Source organism: Saccopteryx bilineata, chromosome 2 (assembly GCF_036850765.1).
Source record: "Saccopteryx bilineata isolate mSacBil1 chromosome 2, mSacBil1_pri_phased_curated, whole genome shotgun sequence".
Lineage (NCBI taxonomy): Eukaryota > Metazoa > Chordata > Mammalia > Chiroptera > Emballonuridae > Saccopteryx > Saccopteryx bilineata.
Window position 1 is genome coordinate 132,511,560 of NC_089491.1, and position 20,105 is coordinate 132,531,664.

A 20,105-nucleotide genomic window follows, 5' to 3' on the forward strand; every position below is an offset into this window, starting at 1 on the left:
TAGTTCAAGAAGGATAGGAGTTAGTTCTTCTTTGAATATTTGGTAGAATTCTCTTATGAAGCAATCTGGCCCAGGACTTTTCTTTGTTGGGAGTTTTTTGATAACTGTTTCCATCTCATTTGGTGTAATTGGTCTGTTTAGGTTTTCTGATTCTTCCAGATAGATTTTAAAAATATTATATGTTTCAAGGAATTTTCCATTTCATCTACGTTGTCTAGTTTTTTGGCGTACAGTTCTTATTTTCTTACAATTTTTTGTATTTCTGTAGTGTCAGTTGTTATTTCTCCACTCTCATTTCTAATTTTATTTATTTGAGTCCTCTCTCTTTTTTTCTTCATGAGTCTGACTAAAGGTTCATCGATCTTGTTTACCTTTTCAAAGAACCAGGTCCTGGTTTCATTGATTCTCTGTATTGTTTCTTTAGCCTCTATGTCATTTATTTCCGCTCTGATCTTTATTATTTCTTTCCTTCTACTAGCTCTGGGCTTTACTTGCTGTTCTTTTTCTAGTTCTTTTAGATGCAGGGTTAATTTGTTTATTTGAGCTTTTTCTAGCTTCTTAAGGTATGCTTGTAATGCTATGAACTTCCCTTTCAGCACAGCTTTTGCTGTGTCCCATAAATTTTGAGTTGTTGTATGCTCATTATCAGTCGTTTGTAGGAATTTTTTATTCTTCTTTGATCTCATTGTTAATCCATTCGTTATTTAACTTGCTATTTAGTTTCCAAGTGTCTGAGTATTTTTCAGTTTTTCTGTTGTGGTTGATTTCTATATAGTTTTATGCCATTGTGATCAGAGAAAATGCTTGATATGATTTCAGTCTTCTTAAATTTGTTGAGACCACTTTTGTGCCCTATCATGTGGTCTGTCCTAGAGAATGTACCATGAACAGTTGAAAAGAATGTATATTCTGCTGCTTTAGGGTGAAAGTTTCTGAAGATATCTATGAAATCGAGTTGATCTAGTGTGTCCTTTAAGTCTGCTGTTTCTTTGTTAATTTTCTTTCTTGAGGATCTATCTAGTGATGTTAGTGGGGTATTGAAATCCCCTATCATTAGAGTATTGCTGTTGATCTCGCCCCTTATAACCATCAAAGTCTGCTTTATATATTTAGGTGCTCCTATGTTAGGTGCATAGATATTTATAATGTTATATCTTCCTGTTCTATTGCTCCCTTTATCATTATGTAGTGACCTTCTTTATCTCTTACTATAGCCTTTGTATTAAAGTCCATTTTGTCTGATATAAGTATTGCTACCCAGTTTTATTTTTTCATTTCCATTTGTGTGAAGTATTTTTTTCCATTCTTTTTCCTTCAGTCTTTGTGTATCTTTTGTTTTAAGGTGTGTCTCTTGTGGACAGCATATGTATGGGTCCTGTCTTCTTTATAAGTACTGTGCCGTAACCGATTGCGCCACTGGAGCTCCAGGTCCTGTTGTCTTATCCATACAGCTACCCTATGTCTTTTCATTGGATCATTTAATCCATTTACATTTAAGGTTATTGATATGTAGTTGTTTCTTGCCATTTTATTCTTTAAATCTGTATTTCTCTTTAGCTATATTTTTTTCAAACTTTGATTTGTTTACAACAGGCCCTTTAATATTTCTTGTAGCAGTGGTTTAGTTTAATGAATTCCTTGAGTTTTGTTTTGTTTTGTTTTTTGTTGTTGTTGTCTGGGGAGCTTTTTATTTCTCCTTCAATTTTAAACGATAGCCTTGCTGGATAAAGTAGTCTGGTTGTAGGCTCTTGTTCTGCATTATTTGAATATTCCTTGCTATTCCTTTCTGGCCTCAAGTGTTTCTGTTGAGAAGTCGGATGTCATCCTTATGGGGGCTCCTTTGTAGGTGATAGCCTTTTTTCTCTAGCAGCTTTTTATTTTATTTATTTATTTATTTATTTATTCTTTTTTTTTTAGAGAGGAGAGACACAGAGAGAGAGAGAAAGAAAGGAGAGAGAAACAGAGAGAGAGAGAAGGGGGGAGGAGCCGGAAGCATCAACTCCCATATGTGCCTTGAGCAGGTAAGCCCAGGGTTTCAAACCAGTGACCTCAGCATTTCCAGGTCGACGCTTTATCCACTGCACCACCACAGGTCAGGCTTTCTCTAGCAGCTTTTAATGTTTTCTTTTTATTACTTAGCTTTGGTATTTTAATTATGGTGTGTCTTGGTGTAGATTTCTTTGCATTTCTCTTTAATGGAATTCTCTGTGCTTCTTGAACTTGTGTGACTTTTTCTTGCATCAATTTAGGGAAGTTTTCAGCTATGATTTGATTTAACAAAGTCTCTATCCCTTGTTCTTTCTCTTCTTCTTCAGGAACCCCTATGATGCGGATATTATTTCTCTTCATGTTGTCACAGAGCTCTCCTAGAGTTTCCTCAGACTTTTTGAGTCTCTTTTCTTTTTTCTGCTCTGCTTCTGTGCCTTTATTTATCCTGTCCTCTAACTCCATGATTCGATCCTCAGCTTCATCCATCCTGCTTTTAATTCCTTCCATTGTGGTCTTCATTTCTGATATTGTATTTGTCATTTCTGACTGATTCTTTTTTATTATTTCAATGTCCTTTTATATATTTGCTATCTCTTTAGTTATTCGTTATGATCAACTATTGTTGTTCTAAGATCTTTGAACATCTTAACAATCATTATTTTAAACTCTGCATCTGGTAATTTGGTTGTATCTGACTCATTCAAGTTCTTTTCTGGGGATTTCTCTTGACTCAATTGGGTTGCTTTTCTCTGCCTTCCCATTTTGTCTGTGTATAAGGATGGTGTGGCCACTGTAGTCCAATTGGTGTGGCCTCTTTGTTCCCTAGGTGTGGTCTGTCTGCAGCCCCACCACCTTCTCTGCGGCTGCCTTAGGCTTAGGGTATGGGCATTGCCGGTGCCAGCCGGCAGCTGCTGTTGCTGTGGTTTCCACCTCTCCTCCACTAGAGAGGCTGTGTTCACGTTCCCTGGTCCACAAGCATTGGCTTGACCGGGATCCATCTGGCACGCCCACCAGGGGCGTGCATCGCCCTGGGTGGCAAGCCTCCACATGAGAGCAGGGGTGAGCACGTTTGCTCAGCCACGGGTCTCTGCCTATTCCCGTACTTTCACCCCACCCCCACGGGCGGAACTGTGCTTGCGAGTCAGGCCGGGTGGGGCTGCAGGCCTGCGCTCAGCTGCCAGTCTGCGCCTGTTCCTGGGCTTTTGCCCCACCCCCAGCGGCCGAGTTGCACTCACAGGTCTGGTGGCAAGTCCCTACTCTGTTGGCTGGGGCGGGGGCTGTGTGTTGGCGCTCAGCTGTGGGTCTCTGCTGATGCCAGGCTTACCCTTTTCCCTTGTGGGGTGGATTGCAGATGGCTCACAGCTGGCCAGACTGCTCTTGTGTGCCACTTCCACCCCCGCTCGGCATGAATGAGCTCATTCCTGGCCCTAGTTGTGGCCAGCCTGGCTTCAGCCCCTGCCCACAGGACTGTGCTTCCCCATCCTACCGCTGCCCGCCCTCCCTTCCTCCCTCCAGCTAGCCCTCTGCAGTGTGGTTGGGAGCACTACACCTCAGACCCTAGCACCCAATACTGTATTCTCCTTCTAAGCGACTCTGCTCTGAGTGCTGCAGAAGAGCTTGTTTGGCTGGTGTCCTCCTTCCCTTTGCTGGTATTGCTGGTTCCAGGGGAAATATTCACTTCAGATTTGGGGAGTGATTCAGCCCAGGGGTTAGGGTGGCTGTCCCTCAAAATTTTTCTCCCTGTGCCTCCTAGATTACGCTCTCTTCCCGCTGCTCTGGTTCTCTCCTCTCTCCCTGTCCCCTGGAGCCCTGAGTGGGTGGTTCTGAGAGAGGTTTTCTGCACAGTCTGTTTAAGAAGAATCCTGGGTCTGGGAAGTCTGTCTCTTTCTCACAAACAGTATCCTGACTTGTTTCGCAGCTAAGTACTGTCTATATGCTTCTTCAAGGCTCTGGGGCTGCAGGCTGGGGCTTTGTTCCTGGGGCCCAGGGCCTTCCCCTCTCCACTAAACTCACTTCCCGCCATGTGAGTCTCTCGGGGCTGCTGTTGGCTCCTGGGAGCTGGGCAGCCCTCTCTGTGTTTCAGTTTTTCCTACCAGTCTCTGTGTGGCTTCTTCGGTGTTCCTTGGTTAAAGAGTCCCTTAGTTTAGTCCAAAGTTGGTTTTTCCAGATGATGGTTCTTAAAATTAAGTTGTAATCCACTTTGGTTCTGGGAGGTGGAAGTTGGATGTTTGCCTACTCCATCGCCATCTTGCCACCTCCAATACCAGACAATTTTTAATTAAACATTGTGCTGCAAATTTTTTTTTACATGAGATAGGAACATTTTTTTAAGCAATAGAAATGATGAGCAACATGCAACAGAAAATTTGTCATTGAGCTTCTAATTGCATCTTTTCATTTATACAGAGTCTTGCCTATTTGTCCTCTTTTCCTCTTCCCCAACCTACTCACCTGGAGATACAGTGAATAGAAGTGGAGTCCCTAGTCATTCTAACTGGAATATTGTCTCTTCCTTCTGTAGTTAATGGTACCAAGGGGCTTTCTGTCAGTGACTTCTACTCTGGTTTGGAGAGCTCTGGCTGGCTGCGTCACATCAAAGCTGTCCTGGATGCAGCCATCTTCTTAGCCAAGGTAACTCTTCATCACTTGTGTTTGGTTTGGGGTATGTGACGGTTGGGAAGGAATGGAATTTTTTATTTTGAGTGTTGGCATCTTTTCTAGTCAGGTCATTTTCATTGTTTTACCTCTAATGAGGTTCACTTAATTTGAGCTTTAAAAATATGAGGCAGCATCTCATGTAAGGACTTAAAATTTTTTTTAACTGCTTTGATATAGCATTTCTGTCTTTTTGATTGTTTGCTTTGTGTTTTGTCTTGGTATTTTTCTTTTTTGAAATTATGTTATGCTAGCATTATTATAGTCCTGTCTCTTCTTTATAGTGTAATACTTAATGGTTTTTAAGTAAGTAGAACTTACTGATTCAGTTAAAATGTATTCTGCTAGAATCTAAGTATATGATCTTTCTTTTCAGGCAATAATGGTTGAAAATGCAAGTGTGTTGGTTCATTGTTCTGACGGCTGGGACAGGACATCCCAGGTTTGTTCCCTTGGCTCTCTTTTATTGGATTCCTACTACAGGACAGTCAAAGGATTCATGGTAAGGAGTTACCTGGCTAAACCTGTGGTTATCGCAGAGGAGTGATTTTGTCCCCGCAGGAGACATTGGGTAATGTTAGGAGACAGTTTTAATTGTTACAGCTAACAGAAAGGCTGCACCAGCATGTGGCTGGTAGAGAGCCCCAGGATGCTACTACACATCCTAGACTGCACGGTACAGCCCTGCAGCAAAGAATCATCTGGCCCAGCATGTCGGTAGTGCTGATATTGAGAAACCTTGAGTTAGACTGATTTTCATTTACGTTACCTCTCTGGCATAAAGTTCTAGATTTTAAATTATTTTGTCCAAAAATGTAACAATAGAAATAGTATTTTGCCCTCATATTTATCTTATGACTGTAAGTAATATAGCAAAAATAATGTATAAGTAAGTGTACTTAAAAATTATATTTTAAAATAAGATTTTTGTTTTAAACTCCTACGTTTGTTAGTTATAGTTACGTGTCCTTAGGTAGAATATTTTAAGTTTTTAGTTGAAAATATTTTCTGTGTTGTGAAGTTAATGCTCTGGCTTCTGTTTTGTTTGTTTCTTAATGTATGATCACATTAACTCATCTTTTCAAAATTTATATCTCAACTCATGGCAAGTAAATGAAGAGATATGAGAAAGTTTTCAATAGTTTAGAATTACTAAATACAGTGTCATCAGAAGCAAGGAAACGTTTAACATCACTCGGTCCCTTTTAGCACCATTATCTTGTGCACTAACATATTGAATCTGGGGTAGGACAGATGAAAGTGCTATTACTAAAATAATGTTCAGCTTACTTCAAGATAAGAAATATTTTCCTTGCAATGGTAGGCTTTAATTATTTTTTGGACATCCAAATGGATGTAATGGTTGACCAGGGACAGTATGAGAGCTTCCTAGGCAAAAGGGACAGGGAGAGCTAAAGCATAGATCCTTTAGGTGGCTATAGGTAATGTGTAGTGAATGGGATTCAGGGTGGATATGAGGGTGGCAGGCTTGGATGCAGAACAATATAGTGGGATGAAGGCCTGAGGAAGAGAAAACTAGAGTTTAGGTAGTGAGAGCCATTAGAGGCCTTTAAGCAAGAGAAATAGTACCTTGCTGAAAAAAAAATGATTTATCATCTTGAAGGAAGAAAGGAGTGGGAACAGAGACTAGGAGACCAGTGTAGAAACTGTTGTGATAATTCAAGAGAGAAAAAAAAGATCAGAACAACAGCAGTACCACACGAATGGAGGATGATGTGATGGGCCAACTTTCAAGGATGTTAAGACAGTGCAATCAGTAAGAGTTGTTTATGGATTGGATATGGAGTATGAGAGAGGAGTCCTCTTCTAGGATAATTTCCAGGCTAAGACCTCAGTTGTCAGGATGGATGGTACTGATATGCTCTTCACTGAGGTAAGTAGAAGAAAGAATAAGTTTAGTGAGAGAGATTTTAAGTTTTAGATGTTGGTGTATAGAAGAGTGACAGAGAGCTCATAGTAAAATCTGAGGCTACAGCCTAAAGGTTGTGTGCCTGAGGTCACACAGGTATGAAAGTGGTGACACTAGGACCTGAATGACAGAAAACAGATACAGTCCATTCAAGAGATTAGATACTAACATTTGAATTTGAATGTAAACTTTTTAGTGGTCTCTTTATCATTGTTAAGTATTATATAAGTAATGTACAAGTAAGCGAAAAGGTTTAAAAATAACCCCAGCCTACCACCCACAATTAACCACTGTTAACATTTTGATTTACATTTTCCTAGGCTTCTTTATAGGCAACTATCACATTATGCATACAAAAATGTAAATCCAATAGTGCATTATAACATATACTTTTCAGTTAAAATGTAACAATTAATACAAGGGAAATAATTTAATTGATAAGACTGTTTCTTTTTATGTATCTATCATCTTCATTATTTGTTAAACCAACTTCTAATCCAGGTTCTTGCTGTCTTTTTCCTAGAATCTTAAAAAATAATTTTATTTTGTTTGCAATGTATATTGCTGTTTTTGAGATAATAAGATTTAACCCATTCTAAACAAAAAAATTGAAAGTAGTTATAAATGGATTTTACTTTTTCTCATTAAGGTTTTAATAGAAAAGGATTGGATCTCCTTTGGACATAAATTTTCAGAAAAGTGAGTCACAATTACACATTTACATATTTTGTAAAATTAGAAAAAATAGTGCCAAATGTTTCTGTTTTTCATGAACTTGCATGTCCAGTGGGAGGTGAGAGTGTGATTCAGTTTTTCTTATGAGGACTGATTTAATATTTTTGTCCTCTCTTTCAAATCTCTTACTTTGTTAACTTACATGGCAATTTATTACCTTCCTGTTTGTCTAGAGCAGGAGTAGTCGACCTTTTTATACCTACCACCCACTTTTGTATCTCTGTTAGTAGTAAAATTTTCTAACCGCCCACGGGTTCCACAGTAATGGTGATTTATAAAGTAGGGAAGTAACTTTACTTTATAAAATTTATAAAGCAGAGTTACAGCAAGTTAAAGCTTATAATAATAATTACTTACCAAGTACTTTATGTCGGATTTTTTCTAAATTTGGTAGAATAAATCTTTATAAAACAACTTACTATAGTTAAATCTCTCTTTTTATTTATACTTTGGTTGCTCCACTACTGCCCACCATGAAAGCTGGAATGCCCACTAGTGGGCGGTAGGGACCAGGTTGACTACCACTGTGATAGATTGTAGTATATAGAAGGTAATAGACCCTTAAAACTGTGGTTGAAAAACTCGTAGGTATAAATGGTTTCAGTAGAAACATTACAGTTATTTTATGCCAATGGCACAATGTTTTAGGAACTTTTTTTTAATGTATGTTTAAATTTAACAGCACCTGCACAATTGATTTTTTTCAGAGGCATTTTTTGGGGGTGGGGGTTAGGTGTGGCCATTTGGATGGTGACCCAAAGGAAATCTCACCAGTGTTTACTCAGTTCTTGGAATGTGTGTGGCATTTGACTGAACAGTTTCCACAAGCCTTTGAATTCAATGAAGCATTTCTTCTTCAGATCCATGAACATATTCATTCATGCCAATTTGGAAACTTCCTTGGAAATTGTCAGAAGGAAAGAGAAGAACTCAAGTAAGACGGTTTGATTAAATGGGCTCTTTTTTCCTCTTTAGCTGAGGCCTAACATAAATTATAGTTGAACTTAATAAAATATCTTGACAGTATAAAATAGAAATGACTTTTTTTTTTAAAGATTATGTGTGTATTTCTGAAACCAAGTCTATGCTCTGAATATCGCTCACATCCTCAGGTTAATGGTAGAAATACGTTTTAAAAATGTGTTTTGAAGTGTAGCGTGTATATAGAAACTCACATATATCATAAGTGTAGTGCTCAATAAATCTTAAACTCGTATGCCTATGTAACCAGCACTCAGAATAAGAAATACTACCAACACCTTAGGAACATCCCTAATGCTCCTTTTCATTCTGAATATACATTTAAAATCTCTACATTATTTCATTTCTTTGAAAGTATTGGTTACTAAATTTTAAAATGTGGTAAAAGATTTAAAAATTGTCATGCAATTTAAGATAAAATGCGTCTTATAGCTCTTCTCACATCTGAACAGGTAGTTCTTTGGGAGAAATAAGTCAACCTATGTTTGCTCCAGTGTGTCTGTTCCTGATTGGAACTCACACTTGTTCTTCCCTAACCAGTCTTTGGGATTAGGGGCTTCTAGCTAAATTTTGGTGCAGGGATCTATCTCATAGCATTAGCCCAGATCTCCTAGTACCAAAATTTAGCCAGAAGCTATATATATAATATATATCTATGTTAGGTTGAGCTTCTAAGTTTAGATTTCTTACAGTAGCCAGTGAAGAGCAGTTATAGATTTTTGAACATTCAGGTGGCATATTAGAGAGGTTAATCTGGTGGTAGTTTGAAGACAGCCACATACTGTCACAGAGTTGAAGGCAGAACTGAGAGTGTGTGGAGAGTTCTAAGAATGCGTAGGTGAAGGGAATAACAAGTGAAATAGAGTATGGTAGAGATGAACAAATAAAGTACATTAGGACTTTAGCTCTGTGCTCTAGTATCTCTCAGTAGTTTTTTTTTATTATTTATTTATAATTAGGAGGGGTGAATTGAAGTACAGAGCTGTGTTAGGAAAAACTATTCTCAGTTAGTGCCAAACATTCTTATAAATAGAAAGATGGTAACAAAAGCACATTTTCCTAGGAGCCTTTCATTAGGAACACATCTATTGTTTCTCTTAGAAACAGCTTCTCCACCTCTTCCTCTGTATCCCTATCCATTTTGTATTTATTTGGTATATATACTGTCCAAAACCATTCTGTTATCCACCTACATCACCTACTTACTCTTGGATTGACAAGTATAATTGGCATTTTTAAACTCTTGAATAATGTCCTGATTAGTTCTAAGTCCCTTTTTCTGTACCTGTTCATACTTAAATTTGTTCCTGCCCTGTAATACATGCTATTACAGCCCAGATATGTGGCTAGGAGAATAAGGCCAAACAGAAATACAGCACATTAGTATCTTATTCTATATACAGTTGAGCCTGTACAGTTGAAAATCTGCATATAATTAAATCCTCCACAGCCATGGATTCTAGAGTACTGTTTCAGTCGTGGTTGGGTGAGTCTGTGGATGTGAAACCCAGGGACATGAAGGACCCTTTTGTTCAATTCAGTATTTATTGAACAAAATCCATGCGTAAGTGGAACTGTGCAGTTCACACCTGTGTCAGTCAAGGGTCAGCTGTGTGTGTGTGGGGATTTGAAATAGGTGTAACAGAGACCAAGATTGTGAAATTGTGAGTTAAAAGAGGAATCTCTTGAAAGTGTATGGTTTGAGAGAAAATGGTATACCTGTGTTGTGTTCAGCAGACACGGTTTTATACAATATAAATGAAAAAGGAGGAGAATACGAAGACAAGGGGACATTAGACTTGAATACAAGGAAAAACTAAAACTTAAATCTACTCGGGCTACAATTGCCTGATTTATAAAACAGTATTGGCATCTGTGGGAAAGCTTTTTATGTTCCTCTCATTATGTAAGGTTGAAAGAGAAGACTTACTCCCTGTGGCCATTTCTTCTGGATGACCAAAAGAAGAACTTAAATACTCTCTATAGTTGCAAATCTCAGACATTTGCTGTTTTGGAGCCATGTACAGTATCTTTCAATTTTAAGTAAGTTAGCATCTTTGAATATTTATATGGTTTTTCTCAAACACATTTATTTATTGAAACTTTTCTTTTTTTGATCATAAAGATTTTGGAGAAACATGTACCACCAATTCGATCGAACATTGCATCCCAGGGAGTCGTTGTGTAACATAATTATGAATATGAATGAGCAACATAAACAGAGAAAGACCTTAAAGACTTAGAATCTGTAAGTATTCTGAATTATCTAATGTAATATGTTTGGAATATTAAATTAGTTGATTTCCTTACTTGTGTTCTTAGTGAAAATTAGTGTATGGAGAAACCTCCTAAGTACATATGTTTTTTTCAAAGTCTGATCTATACTGTGAATAGGTTAGTTTGAGTCACTTTCCCTGAATATTAAAATATATTGGAATATATAGAAAAGTAGAGATATAAAATAATAATAGTGGAGTATGCACTACCTAGCTTTGTGAGATTGTAGCATTGGATCATATTTGCTTCAAATATTTCATGGTTTTGGTCTAAGAAATGAAACGTTATGTTTAAAGACCCTCAAACTTTTCCTCAGGCTTCCCCCACCTATTTTCACTTCATTTGGTGTTAATTATTCCTGTGAACATTTGCATACTTCTTAGACTATATACGTTTGTATCTATAAAAATTTATAATACTGTTTTGTGTGATTTAAGTACTATTTTTATTACAGATTGAAAAATATGAGTATTTTTGTATACTATATAAGGGGCAATGAGCAACATGAGTGCCCACATACCCTTCATTCAGCTAAGAAACTGCGTGTTTTAAAAATACTTAGAGATTGGCATACTGTCATGCTTCATTTTGCTTAACATAGTTTTGAAATTTATCCATGTTGATATGTATAGTTTAGTACATTTATTTTAGTAATAACTACTGTATAATATTGTTCTGTATAAGTAGATCACAGTCTCCCCATTCAGTTGCTGAACATTTAAATTGTATGTTCAGCATACAATTACTTTTGGATGTCCATGATATCAAGTGGTTCATATGGTTGTTGGACATTTGGTTTCTCTTCTCTGTGAGTGACCTATTTAAATCTCTGCTCATTTTTCTGTTGGAATAGCTACCTTAAGAAAATTTTTTTTTAATTTACTGATTTTAGAGAAGGGGGGAAGGAGAGAGAGACTTTTATTTGTTCCACTTACTTCTGCATTTATTCATTGCTCTTTATGTGTGCCCTGATGGGGGATTGAACCTACAACCTTGGTGTATCAGGATGATTCTCTAACCAACTGAACTACCCAGCCAGGGCCATACCTTCTTTTTTCCTATTGATTTGTAAGAATTCTTTATATATTAGGCTGAATTTTTTTATATACATACACACACACACACACACACACACACACACACACACATATGGCTTTGTCCAGTCTATTGTCCTTTCCATTTTTTTATGGTATATTTTATATAGATTCATTGAATTTCAGTGTAGTCAAGTTGATCAATTTTTGTTTTATGCCTTTTTATGTACCTTAAGAAATATTTAATTGTTTTGCCATCATATATAACCAAAAAGAATTAATAAGTACATATTTTAAAATCCTAGACAGTTGTACCTTTGTCTGCCTCTGAGGCAGGAGTGTTCCTTAGTCATCCAAGTAGTGACTGCTTGAATAAACTTAAGAGGATGTGTAAAAAGAGACAGATACAAGATATAGCTAATTCAAAAAGTTCTGTCTGCAGTTCAGTCCAAGGATTTGAGAATGTGACACTGCCAAAAATTACTTTTTGAATCTTCTATTCAGTTTTTTTTTTAATTCTTTTGTGTTTCTAAAGCCTGTTGTATTCACCTAACAAACTATTATGGGAAAACCATGATAGAAAGCTTTTTAGGCAATAAAATCTTTAGCTAAGTAAGTGTATATTGCAGTGGTTCTCAAAGTATGAAGATTTCCAAGTGCACGCTATGGTATTCCAGAGAAGTATGTGCCTTTTGGGGACCAAAAAACCAACAGAGTTTTGGGAGTTTAGATTTTTGGGGGACAGAGGTGTGGGGAATTAGCTGTAAGCTGACAGTCTGCCCAACCCCCCACCTCACTTGCCTGATTAGTTTGCAAAAGGCTGTTAAGCTGTGATGCTGGTATACACTACCCCCATGTTCCCCAGAAAGACTGGAGGCAAGTTTATTCTATCCTTTGTTTGGTGTAAAGTTAAGATGATATGTATGGTGGGGGTTTTGAATTGATGATTAAACATAAAGAATTGTCTCTTGAAGCCTTTTGGATTTCTATAAAAGAAGAATATGTGGCAATATCTATAAAAGCTTTGAACATTTTACTACAATTTTCAACATCCTATTTATGTGAATTAGGATTTTCTACCCTCAGTACAATTAAGAGTATAAAGAAGGAATTCTTCAATGTATTGACGAGGAAATGAGAGTTTGCCTTTCAAATATATGCCCAAACATAGAAGAAATCGCTAGGACACATCAGGCTCATGTTTCTCATAAACACAAGAATGAAAAAATTTAACACATTCACGCTGAGACCTGCCACATTAACTAAATCTTACTAAGAATGTATTTATATATGTAAAAAAATAACATTTTTGTCATTTTTAAAAATTTTTAACCTCTTTTTTACACATTCTAAAAAGCAAAACTCAAAAAATGTAACATAAAAACAATTTTTAATGTCAGAATAAATTTAATTTTGTCGTATTTATTTCACTTAATTACCATTGCACTTTATATTTTTTCGTTAATATTTGACTTGATTATTATAACATGTTTCTCAGAAATTTGAATATAGTGTGCCTACAATTTTTAGGATTTTAAATGCGCCTCAACTTCAAAAAGTTTGAGAACCATTGGTATATTGTTTTATTAGTTAGGTGTGATCTCAGGGTAAATGTCTCATTTATATTTCTTAAGTTATAAAATGTTTTCATAATTTTAGGTATTGTATGCTCTTTTCAAATATGAAGACCCAGTGAAGTCAAGTATAAAAACTTAACATTTTACATTGCAAAAGTAGTAAACAAGTTAGAATTCTCAATCATGTCTTATTTGCACTAGATTTCACTAATTTTTTGAGTTTTAATTTTGTATTGTACCTAAAGGGAACATTTACAGTTCTAAAATTTTTATGTTCTGGAAAGCCATATCATCAGTTTTATATATTTTGCATCTATAATTTGAAATTTTGGCCTCTTTTAAAGTCGTAGACTTTGTCCAATTTTTGGCTTCTATTTTCTAACTAACATATAGTACTAAGGACTGCTTAGATAATTTAACGTTTAATGAAATACAAATATTTTGCTTTATAAATGTTTACTTTTTAAATTGGTTTCCTTAACTGGGCAGTCATGTCTTGAAGACTGAAACTAATATTTCTGTTGATTTTCACATACAGAAAATCAACAGAATGGGTACATTGGCACAGTGTAAATGCTCATTGAGCATTTCATGACTGGTTAATTACTAGTAGGTCATAATTCCTAAGATCATTTAATAAGCAAAAAAAAAAAAGTATATCTGGAGTAATTTATACCATCAAAAATGATTTTATTGCCTGACCTGTGGTGGCACAGTGGATAAAGCGTCGACCTGGAATGCTGAGGTCACCAGTTTGAAACCCTGGGCTTGCCTGGTCAAGGCACATATGGGAGTTGATGCTTCCAGCTCCTCCCCCCTTCTCTCTCTCTGTCTCTCTTTTATTATAAAATACTTTACTGTGTAACGATATATAGATTGCAAGGCCTCTTTCATTTTCTTTCCCCTCCCCACTTCTCCTGCTTTTTATTTACTAACATTGTGTCAAACATTTATCATCAGATCCATTTTATCTCATATCTTTGCTGCTTCTAATACTGAAGTTATACGCTGGAAGACATTCATATATGACCAACATAGACTCTGTCTTTCCTCAGGAGATGTATGCAACCAGTCCTTACTCAGACCCTGTTGTGTCAATGGACCTGGATCCACAGCCAATCACTGATGAAGAAGAAGGCTTCATCTGGGTCCTGTCCTTGCAGTCGTCTTTATCATCTGCATTGTCTAGCTATTCTTCTCTATAAAAGGTATGTTTATCCAATATTTCTATTGCAATCTTGGGGATGGCCTTATTTTTGAAGACTTGTGATTTCTTCTGTGATCATTTCGTAGTTGATCTTAGTAGACTACTTTAGTGTAGCCCCAGTAATCATTGGAAAATGTTTTCATTAGAGCTAGAATGAAATTTAAAGACTGCTATTTAAGATCCCATTCAGTGTGAGGGGGACTCCATTGCCTAGTGTGCACAGACCGTGGCTCTTCTGAGCTAATTTATGAGCACTTTGCCTGATGTTTAGCTGACATTTGGTTGTTTTAAACAATTAATTGTTCACTTTAGCGTGGTTTTTGAAACATCATGAACCTGTACATTTCTGTTCATTTTATAACTCTGGTGTGCACATGTGCTGGAATTTTTCCTATAGCCATTTCTCAACACTTAGCGAAGTAGCTAAAAATGGAAGATTAGAGAAGGACAAAAATAAACATTTTCCCTCTCTGCTTTTCTTCTAACCCCTATTCCAAATATTCAGTACAAATCTTCATTTGTCCAAAAAGGAATGTGAGGTACCACTTTTGCTTTTTAAAAATATAACCTTACCTTTTATACTCTCAAATAGCAATCTGACTTAGTATCTTTGATTGCAGTTAGGATGCAGATAATTCACATCAACCCCATGTTTTCTGGTTGTCCACTCTTTTTTAATACAATTTCTTCCTTCATTACATAAAAGCAAGATTTTCTCCCCAAATCACTGCTTTAGTTGAAAGGAACATTAATAATTCTTCAACCCCTAAATCCTTTTGACTTAAAAATATTATCATATTATAAATGTATAAAATTATGAAAATTAATATATATAATACATTCTCTTAAACATTTAGAATGACTGAATTCTAAATTATCTTCAGTTATATTAATTTTTCTTCCAATTCAAGTTTTATTTCATGAAACTTTGTGTTTACACTGTCCTTGGTAGTGTTTGACCTTTCAGAATACTCTTTGATCTCTTCCCTCTACTATAATGTAGTACCCCCCTCTCCCTTTCTCTCTCTGCTTCCCTCTCTTCCTCTACATTCCTTTTCTCCTCCTTCCATTTCTCCCACTCCCCCATCTTCCCCTCTCTCATTCTCTCTCCTCATAGCCTTGACCTTCAGAATCAGAGAAGTTTCTTCATTGTGATTCTTGCTCACATGCTTAATCTGATCATCTTATTTTCATTATTTATTTTCATATACATATAGCTCCCTTCATTAAGTTTCTTTAATTATTTCTACCTATATTCCCTTATTAACTATGTTCTTATGTTCCTGGGATAGCCTTTATTTATTTTTGATAACTTCTTTTCTTGACTCAAAAGTAGATTCTTCCAGACACTTCTTTTAAAAGTTTCTCTTATAAAGCTGCATTCCATTTTATTTCATGTGAAAAAGGGTTAATGAAATAAGAAAAGAACAAAGTAAATCTTATAACCATAACCTCTTAAATTGCCTATCCTATTTTAGAGCTAGAAAGAATGGAAGAAATACCCATTATAATTTTTTTCTGATCATTGCCATCATTCAATATCAATGTCATACAATAGCTTAAAAAGCAAATGATTGAGGTCCAAAATCTCCTCTTAATTGATGGTTTTAATCTCCTCAACCCAATTTGTATCTTATCAGTGTGCATTATATTTGATCACCTCTGTCTTGTGCAAGAGGTAAGAGCAGGAAACAGGAGTTAGCCACTTACTCCAGAACAATAATAAATCATGAGTGAATCCAAGTAGGAGCTGGTAGTTTTTGATGTTCATGTGCTGCACCTATTATCAGAAGAGAATACAATAATTAAAAGCAAGAGTAGAATTATAATTGTTTTCAGTGAAATATTTATTCAGGTTATCACATCCTCCTGTGGGAGTCAGATTAGCAATCTTGATTACTAAGAGTTTGCATTTCTCGACCATATCGTATGACATTTTGTGATTATTTAAAATGGACAAAACACTCGCCTTATTTTTGAAGTTGTGTTTCATTCAGATATTATCTGACTATCCTTAAGTCAGGTCACTGAAGAGAGGTGTGCATGAGATTTATGAACTAGTTATGTAAATGCAAAGAAATAGGATTTTAACCTTGATAATTTCTAACATTTGTGATTGTTTTCCATTCTTTTTCTTTCTTTGTTTTTTTTTTTTTTTTTTTTTTTTTGGTATTTTTCCGAAGCTGGAAACGGGGAGAGACAGACAGACTCCCGCATGCGCCTGACCGGGATCCATCCGGCACGCCCACCAGGGGCGACGCTCTGTCCACCAGGGGGCGATGCTCTGCCCCTCTGGGGCATCGCTCTGCTGCGACCAGAGCCACTCCAGCACCTGGGGCAGAGGCCAAGGAGCCATCCCCAGCGCCTGGGCCATCTTTGCTCCAATGGAGCCTTGGCAGTGGGAGGGGAAGAGAGAGACAGAGAGGAAGGGGAGGGGGAAGAGGTGGAGAAGCAAATGGGCGCTTCTCCTATGTGCCCTGGCCGGGAATTGAACCCAGGTCCCCTGCACACCAGGCCGACGCTCTACTGCTGAGCCAACCGGCCAGGGCCAGTTTTCATTCTTCATTTGTATGTGCTTGAAAAGAAATCAACTCAGTTATACGTTTTTTCTAATCCCGCAAAAAGAGGCATCATATTTAAAGGTTTTATGACTCTGTTAAAATAGAGGTGCATTCTAGTGTGTGCTTATGTAATCATCGTCTAATGCAATTGTTGGAAGAGGCACACATCCTCGAATGCTAAGTATATTTAGCTAAAGCATCTGAAGGCCCATGAAGCGTTGCTGAAATAGAAATGCTTGCTTCAGCAGTGAAGAACATTCCTGACTTGAAATTTAAGTAGGCCCAACAATGTCCTTCTTGATTATTATGAAGCAATTCAAGAGGAAACCTTCCATAGGGGATGAATAGTGTCTTTTGTAGCTTGGAATCTGAGCAAAGTTAATTATGTATGTAATAAATACTTCATCCTCTTAGGTGCCTTTCAGTTTATGCATAGGTTGTTGAAATTGATTATATTAGCATCATTTTTAAAGTATTTCACTTCCTGTATATAAATGATACTTTGAGTAGGTAATGAGTATAAAATAATGTTGACTCATGTTATCTTTTTATTTTTATTATTTTTTAATATTTACTTTTTAAACAAATTTATTGGGGTACAGGTCCAGTTGTGCACCTCAATAAAACATCATCTGCACAATGCATCATGTGACCATAGCCGCAAGCAGTCTCTTTTGTCCCAGTTCCCCCCCACTTTTGCCCACCTCCACCTGCCCCCTTACCCCTTTCCTTCTGGCTATCAACACAGTGTTGTCTTTGTCAACATGTTTCATATATATATATATATAATGCTTAATCCCTTCACCTTCTACCATATTTAATCATATACACCTGCTTATAACACTACTTGCACTACTTGTGGTTGGAGAAGTTTTGTAGCTATGGATCTATGGATGGTTTGTCCATATAAAGCTGTCTGAGGAGACATATACTTATTATTATATTAATTTGGAAATAGCATAATCTTTCATCTGACAGTACTATTCATTTGACTTTGCTTTTAATCTAGGAATTTGTAAACCTGTAATACATTGATAATCAGTGATAAAATATTATCACCTAGGCTTTGTAAGGTCCCTAAAATGCCTCTGAATCATCTGAAAATTAAAATGTGTTTGGTAGGTCTTGAGTGTTACAAATTATCTTGCAGTATGAGTTTTTGAAAATTTGTATTCTATATGTGACATGTACAGTGTTTTTAAAATGTAAAGTACAGAGATAAGGTGGTAGCAAGGGTTAGAAAACACTAGACTAGGAATCAGTAAAACTGAGTTAAAATCCCAGCTCCATGACAAGCTGGCTCTATATAGAGTGGAAAGTCATCCAACACTCTGAATCTCTGCTTTCTCTTCTATAAAATAAGTAGGTATTCTAGATAATGCTTTTTAATGTAGTGTCCTCTAATGAGAGCATCAAATCCCAAGTAGTAGAATTTGTACTATATTATTTCTGCCCATAGGGTTGTGTGTATGTTTTTTAAATATGACTCCATGTTGCCCTTCTTTCTCTTCCCCTCCCACACACAAAAGAATCTGTAGAGCTATTGAATGGATACTCTTAGAAATTCATATACACTGATCATTTGTTACATATGTAAGGTATTTCAGCCATTAGTTCTAGAATTGTCTGGGAATTCTTTACATAGAAAATTTTTATTTATTTATTTTTTTGCAAGAGAGAGTGGGGGGACAGACAGGGACAGACAGAAAGGAAGGGAGAGAGATGAAAAGCATTAACTCATAGGTAACACTTTAATTGTTCATTGACTGCTTTCTCATATGTGCCTTTACTGGGGGATGGGTGTCCAGCCAAGTCAATGACCCCTTGCTCAAGCCAACAACCTTGGGCTTCAAGCCAGTGACCTTGGTCTTCAAGCCAGTGACCTTTGGGCTCAAGCCAGTGACCATGGGTTCATGTCTATTATCCCATGCTCAAGCTGGCAACCCCTCGCTCAAGCCAGATGAGCCTGCTCTCAAGGCGGCAACCTCAGGGTTTTGAACCTGGGTCCTCAGCATCTCAGGCCAATGCACTATCCACTACTCCACTACACAGATCAGGTTATGTAGAAAATATTTGACAACAACATGTTAAGCTGACTCTGTGGGCAGTCGTTTCACAATGTATGAGAAGTGTTTATTATGTACTATGGAAAAAAAGAAAATATGGGTTAGGGAGCTATAACCATCTAAGGCATGGTCTAGATAAAAGTAACATTTTTGAACAGTAATAGTCTAACCAGAATGGATGCTGTAGAGAGAATAATTTTCAGATCGACCCCCAAACTTCTGTGGGTGAAGGCCATGAGGTAGGGATGACTAAAATAAGACTTCAGCTTTTTCCTCTCATCCAACAGTGACCCTCTGTGGGTTTTCCCTCATAGTTTTCTCTTTTTATATCAACCCTCCATGTCTTTCCAAGCTGTCATCAAAGAAAGTCCTTCCCTAAGCATTGAACACCTTTTCCCTCACTCCCCGGCCACTCCACTTGGCCTGGCTAGCTAACTCATCCTAGAGGGAAGCTAAGCTTCCACCTGCTATATAGAAAGCCTGTCTGTCTAGCTGCCTCCCTCTTTTGCTCTCCTTTCTACCAGTTCAGTCTGCTTAGCCCTTTTCTATGCTCTTAAAGAACTTTCTACTTTTCTATATTATAGAATCTACCACATTACTGTAATTGGCCATTTTCTTAGATTTCTTGTCCACTCCATAGTGTAGGTTTAGGACTCTGTCTTGTTCCTCACTGTTTCCTTTGTGCCTAGCAGAGTGCGTGTCACAGAGGGATATTGAATGATCACACTTATATAAGCCAAATAGTGTAAACAATCTCTGTCCCCTCCATGTGTTTACTCCATCATTCATTATTGCCTTTTTCTTGGCTGGCAAGAACTGTAATAAAACCCTCAACCTATTATTTAAACATAGTGGTTCCAAAAGCCTTCAAGCTTAGGCATTTGCACCAAATATGTACCCCTGCATGGTGAGACTGACATTTCTATGATAGAGGGAGTGAATTGCACACTGTATTTATTCATCAAAATATCAACAGACTTTTAATACACAAAACTGATAATTCACTTAGTGCGTCCTTTCCTTCCAGAGGAATAGATATTCCTACAACTGATGACCTCATTGATTAAAAAATTAACAAGTTAGAAAGATATAT

At 36.9% G+C, this 20,105-nt stretch overlaps 1 protein-coding gene across 1 annotated transcript in view; it reads left to right on the plus strand.

Moving 5' to 3' along the window:
* The window catches only part of LOC136323713 (myotubularin-related protein 6-like), an 89,994-nt gene that overhangs the window by 20,751 nt on the left and 49,138 nt on the right, over positions 1-20,105 (plus strand). Inside the window, 7 exon segments of the mRNA XM_066255554.1 lie at positions 4,511-4,620; positions 5,021-5,146; positions 7,224-7,273; positions 8,043-8,243; positions 10,202-10,333; positions 10,416-10,507; positions 10,510-10,538. Of these exon segments, the coding sequence (XP_066111651.1) occupies positions 4,511-4,620; positions 5,021-5,146; positions 7,224-7,273; positions 8,043-8,243; positions 10,202-10,333; positions 10,416-10,507; positions 10,510-10,538 (740 nt within the window).